The sequence below is a fragment of the Myotis brandtii genome, unplaced genomic scaffold (assembly GCF_000412655.1).
Source record: "Myotis brandtii unplaced genomic scaffold, ASM41265v1 scaffold760, whole genome shotgun sequence".
Taxonomy (NCBI): domain Eukaryota; kingdom Metazoa; phylum Chordata; class Mammalia; order Chiroptera; family Vespertilionidae; genus Myotis; species Myotis brandtii.
Genome location: NW_005371038.1, coordinates 2,328,698 through 2,334,857, shown reverse-complemented (window position 1 = coordinate 2,334,857; position 6,160 = coordinate 2,328,698). Strand labels below are relative to the sequence as shown.

The 6,160-nt window shown below is 53.4% G+C and overlaps 1 protein-coding gene across 1 annotated transcript in view; it reads left to right on the top strand.

Moving 5' to 3' along the window:
- Positions 1-6,160, top strand: part of ROR2 (receptor tyrosine kinase-like orphan receptor 2) — a 90,337-nt gene that overhangs the window by 61,844 nt on the left and 22,333 nt on the right. The window contains exon 4 of the mRNA XM_014530676.1: positions 2,530-2,560. Within this exon, the coding sequence (XP_014386162.1) occupies positions 2,530-2,560 (31 nt within the window). The remainder of the gene's footprint in view (positions 1-2,529; positions 2,561-6,160) is intronic.

Below are 6,160 nucleotides of genomic sequence, written 5' to 3'. Positions count from 1 at the left end.
GGGCCTTCTTGTTGGAGGTCTGTTTCGTGTTAGGCTGTTGGTGGTGGTTTTGCTGTTGAAATGGCCCCAGCAGGTGCAGAAGTGCAGCCCTGCTCCTGGGGGAGAGGCTGAGGCTGCTGCCTGGAGGGCGCTGTCATGAGCCTCCTCGGGCCCAGGCCCAACTCCGCTGGCCACGAGCACAGCGTCAGTGACACAGCAGAAGCCACAGACACAGGGGATGTGATGGCTGATGAGATGTCCGGACCACTTGCAGTAAACTGTCTGTTTTTCCACTGGGAGCCATGGCTCAGTATTTGCTAATTCAGTGTTTACAGCTTCTTTATAGAAGACCAGAGGCCCAGTGCACGAAATTCATGCACTGGGGGGGTGGTCCCTCAGCCCGTCCTGTACCCTCTTGCAGTCCCGGAGCCCTCGGGGGATGTCTGACTGATGGTTGATTTGCATATTAGCCTTTTATTATATAGGATAACCACCACAAATAACCAGAATGGCCTGTATTTTGTTCACATTTCATTAGGATATCTGTCTTTTCCTTATTGATTTGCAGGAGTTTTAGAATGTCCTCTAGGTATAATTGTTACATAATTTCCTCTGGAAGGGATTTCATACTTGTGTAAGCGCGGGTCTGGGCTGCTTTCCATATCGACGGCTGGCCCTCGGGCACCACCGAGTGAGTGGCCACACGGGGTCAGCGAGTGGACCGTGGCCTCTGTGGTACGGGAGCTTCCTGGCCCTGCAGATCCGCTTCAGGACTCACTCCACCAGCAGGTCCCTGCCGGGCCGCAGCCCAGGGTCCTGACGGAGCGTGTGTGTGCCTCTGCACACTGTGTGTGGAATGTCTCACTGCTGCTGTGGTGGCGTTTTTTCCCCCAAGTTCATATTTTGAAGAATTAAGTTCCCCTCTCCCCAACGTGGGACTGTCTTATAGTGAGGGCCTTAAGGAGGTAATTAGGCTAAATGAGGTGGGTCCTAAGGGTGGGGCCCTGATCTCTTTCTCTCTCTCTCCCCCTCCTGAGCATAAAGGTGGGGCCCTCTCCCCCCCTCCCCGGCGTAATGCTGGGCCCTGCTCTCTCTGCCACGGGAAGACGCAGCAGGAAGGAGGTCATCTGAGAGTTGGGAACTGGATAGATGAGCAGTTTGATGTTGAACTTCTCAGCTGCCAGGAATGTGAGAATCGGAGCCTGTTGGTCGCCCGTCTCTGGTATTGGGAGGGCGACACTGACTAGTGCGGCTGCCTGTTGCCGTGTTGCTGAGTGACCTGGACTGCTGCCTGGCACTGTTCCCCAGAGCTTCGTCCACGTCGGTCTCATTGGAGCTGCAGGACACTGGATCTTCGCATTTCCTTTGTCAGGTGCGGGTGGTGTGGTAGTTTTTTCCTCCTGACATATCAGCTGTGTTGCAGGATGGCGTCCCATGGCTAAGCGGCTTTACAGCTCCAGACAAACTCCCCTGGGGCAGGGGCTGTCCCGGTGGTAACTGACCGCTGGCTGCTGGCAGGTGCGCTTGTAGCCGAGCACGCGGGGCAGCCGGCTTTCTGCGGCCTAGGTTTCTCTCCCCGTTGACTGCCTCCGTGTACTGACCGCGCCTCTGTGATGTCTCTGGAAGTTGCCAGATGGAGACAGAAAGGAAAACAGTGGCTGGACACAGACCCGCTCCCAGCTCTCTGCTGTGTCCTGGGATCTCGGGGCCGGGCCTGGGCCGGGCCTCCCCGCGGGCAGTTTCCTGAGGAGACGTCCGGCAGCCACAGGCCTAGGGGAGGTGGGACAGCGAGCAGGTGGCGGGCTGTCCTATGTACAGTCCTCAGGTTGGGCTCCCTGCTGTGGGTTCTGAACTCCGACAGGAGTGGCCGGGTGGCTCAGCCCTCCGCGCTGCCCCTCCACCCGCCGCCCGCTGCCCCACGGCCCCGTGGACACGGCTTTTGCGGGACATTCGTGCGTGTGCTGGGAGATGTGGGCGTGGAAATCCTCAAAGGCTCAGGGAGTTTCCACCATTTAAAAGTTGTTTCCTTCCGCCCACTTAGGGTGGGGTGAGGGTGTGTGTGTATGGAGAACAGAAGCTTTAAGAAAGGCTGTTCCCCCACAGACGTGGTTCAGAGATGGTGATTATAGCTCACCCAGGCCGGTGCGCAATGCCCGGGGTCATTTCCTATTTCACGTGTGGGTTTCATTCTCTGCTCTTCCAAAGAGTGGTTCCTTTTCACAATTACAGAGCCCATGCACCCGGGTGGCGGCCTGGTGGCCTGGAGGTGGGTGTGGGTGGGGGCCTTCCACTCTCTCTGAAAAAAATCAATGGAAAAAATACCCTCGAGTGAGGATGAACAACAACAAAACCACATAAAAACATGTCCAACAGAGAGCGCCCTCCGGGGTGCGGCTCCCTGCTCCGGGCACAGCCTCCAGGGGCCAGGGCCTGGCTGAGGCAGCTTCCCACGGGCGCCCTGCGCTGCTGCGCCTTCACCGATGCGGGGTTGGAAAGAAGTTTGATTCCAAATCATGAAGCATTAATAACATGCCCTTTTTTCCTTTTTAGGTCCCACACACAGCCCAAACCATAATTTTCAGTAAGTATCTGTTTTCCTGAAACCATTCTCTCGTTCTCTAAGGCTCCGTTATGTAAGAATCCACGTTTAAATCCAGCAAGCACGTTTTTACTGAATTTGCTGGAAGTTGGCTGGACTTCACTCGAGGATGGCAGTGCGTTTGCTGTGGGCTGGGAAACGATGGCCTATTCCAGTTGGTGTTAGAAAAAATGTCATAAAAACAGAGATTGCCAGGTCCTTTCATCTCGCGTGGCCCCCACGCGCCTGGCAGAGCATCCACACAGGGCCGGCCGCGGGCACCAGCCTGGTCTTCAAACGCATTTGGAACCAGGGAGGCCGTTCTCCCTGAAACCCAGCACCGCCCAGCCAGAGGCGGCCCGGCCCGCTTCCCGGCACAGCCCCGACTCAGAGCCTCCCCAGGTCTGCACGGGGCGTGCGCTCAGGCCTTTCCGGGACAGCCTTTTCACGCGTGCACCGTGGGGTCCCCTCTGGACCCCATGCTCTCAGCGTGGCCTGAGGATGGCTCGGCAGGCCTGTGTGTGAGGTTGCAGTGGTGGGTTCCTCGTTGCCTCCCCGACACAGGAGGCACTGCTGCACCGCAGTGTTCTGAGGGGACACGCTGTGTGTCCCTGTCCCCCTGGTGCCGCAGGAGCGTTGGCCCACCAATGGGCTTGGTGAGGCCGCTCCCAGCACAGCAGGTGCCCTGGCGGAGAGCAGCTGGGGGAGGGGCTGCGCTCAGGGGCCCTGCCCAAGCCTTGCCCCTTCATCACGCATGTGCGTCGTGAGGAAAGAAGTTGCACAAAGGGAACATCTGTGAGGCTTTAGAAAAGATATGTCATTTCAAACAAGTTTTTCTTTTCTTTATTTGTATCATTAACTAATTTACATAATAAGTATATAACAGACAGTATATTGTAAGAGCAGCAGTCGCCCACCTTCGGACCTCATGGACCACCGGCTGGCGACCGCTGTTATAGAGTATACAGATATGACTTATATGTAATTATAATGTAATTCACTAAATGTATAAATATCAAATGCATTTACATAAGTTTTATATAAAAATTCAATATTTTTACACTTATTTTCTTCTCATTTTAAATTATGGATCAAATCAACACATTTGTCCAAATAATTCATGCAGTTCTGGCAGAGTGACAGTTCATCAGTCCTGTCCCTCGGGCCTGTGCCCATGCCCCGTGGCCAGGTGGGTGTGCAGGCGCGGCCTCTCTGCCCTGGGTACACATGTGGGCCCAAGAGACACAGCACCACTTGCTCCCTCTTTTGCATGAGTGGTAGGATAGTTAACTGTCAGTGCATTTTAAATCCCCCTGGCCGCACCCACGGGGCGCCCGCCTCTGCCCTGGGCGTTCTGCATGTCCACGCCCTCACTGGCCCCGAGGCCTTGTGCCCTGGAACGTGGACAGTCTCTCTCGGGGACTCTGAAGAGCAGAGCCTGGAGGGCACACGTGTGCACAAGTCGCTTCCCTGCCACACCTGAGAGGACCTGTGTCTCCTTGTCCCCAGTGTAGCCCCACGGCTGTCTGCCCGCTCCCTCCCGTCACGCTGTCCCTCTGAGTGCTGGCCACCTGTCACCCTGTCACCCCGAGTGCTCGGCGTGACACCCCCAGGCTGCCCCTGCCTCTGGCAGTGTCTCTTCATAGTCCTTGCCTGTTGCCCTTACATTGTTTCTTGGTGATTTTTAATAATTATTCATCTACTTCTTGATAACATAGAAATTTAAATTTTCTGTTATTTGTCAATAATTATATGGGTTTTCATGTGTCTTATTAAGGAACACCCTGATTTCCTTGAAATATTCTGATAGTGTTTTGATTGAAATTGCAATGAATTTTTAGATAAATTTGGGGAAAATTAATATTTAATTGAATTGTCAAGGACCACTTCCTTCATGCTTTAAAATGTCCTTTTCTCCCTAACATTTATTTTGAAAATTTTCAAACAAATGGAAAAGTAGAAAGAATTTTATAGTGATCATCCAGTCCGAAACCTGCTGTTTACGGCACTTCCCCTGCCAGCGCTCTTGCTTCTTCCCGCCGCCTCCACCCAGCGGGAAGCCATCTTTTTATTCACTTCACAAGGTGCAGATATCTGTGCACTCCCTGAAACTTTTCAGCAAGGAAGCCATTAACGAGTTCAATATCTGAACATTCTTGTTTCATTTGTGAGTTAACCTACAGACAATGACATGCGCAAATCTTAAGTATTCCGTTAACAAGGTCCAACCAATGCAGAAACCTCTGCAATCCAACCCTGCCTGGGCCCAGAGAGTCCCATCCCTGGGACCTCCTAGTCCACGCCCCTCCTCCCCTGCCAGCCACCGTTCTGGTGGTGTTCTGCTGTGGACAGTTCTATGTGTTTTAGGACTTCATAGACACACAGCCACAGCACAGAGCCACGCAAGCCTGGCTTCCCGCACGGGGCATCGCCTTCGAGAAGCATCGGGCTGTGTGTGTCAGCAGGGCACTGCGTCCCGCTGGACAGTGCTGCTGGACGCTGGGCCCGCGGGGCACCCACTCCCGCGGGCATGAACCGATGGACTTCTCTCACGGTGTTCTGTGGACATGTAAGCATCTCTGCTAGGGAAGTGCCTCGGGGTAGAACTGCTGGCGTGCAGAGTCTGAGCCTGCTGTTCCGTAAGAGGTACCGCCTTCCCTCGAGGGGGCGTGCCCTTTGCACTCCCAGTGGCGGGGAGAGGTTTAGGGGGCTGCACGCACTCACCAGTAGTTGGTCTGGTCAGTCTTTGTAACTGAGCCCTGGAATACTTAGGATTCCTACACTGTTTTGTAAGTTTTAACTCTTTATGTTACTGACTTCTAAAAAATTACTTTTATCAGTCGTTTTTAATTTCAAACAAATCTACTTGACACGGTGGCGCTTCCTCTGAATGCCACTTTGTCTGCATCCCCCCTGGGCCCAGGGACACGGGCTCTCCGTTTCCTGTTCTTGTTGAATTTTATCAGTGAACTTGGGGTGTATTTTACTTTTGATAATTCGTTAAAGGTGTCCTTTGTGACCAATTAGATATGTTCAATTTTTGTGAACATGTCCTGTTGTTTCAACAAATAACTGTTTCCTGGTGGTGGCCACACATACCTTGATTTACATAGTAGATCACGTGTGTGAAGTGTGTTATTAAAACCGGCTGTTTTCTTTGTCACGTGGGTTACAGAATCTGGAAATGTGTGAAAGCCATCGTGCTCGTTCTGGCCTTGCCAGTGCCCACCAGCTGTCCGTTTTAAAGGGGCCTGGGTGTGCGCCAGGCCCGTGGGCCCGAGGCTGCATGGCTTTGGCTGTGTTTGTCTGGAAGTTCCTATTAACGCTCTTCCCCTGGAGTTTAGTTTGCCAGAGAGTGACACTGCCACCGGCTTTCTCTTCGTTTGCATTTGCTGCAGACTTCTCTTCCTCTTCCTGTTCCACTGTCCCCCAGCCTCTTGGCATCCGTTTTATGTGGGTATCTTATAAGTAGCCCATAAGTTCGTATTTTGGAGGCTGGTAAGGAGGATTTCCAATCTGGAAGTTCAGTTGCTACATGCAGGCTGTTGTCGTGTTCACAGATGTGTGCACAGCACTCACTGCACTGGGAGCCCGCCCCGCCCC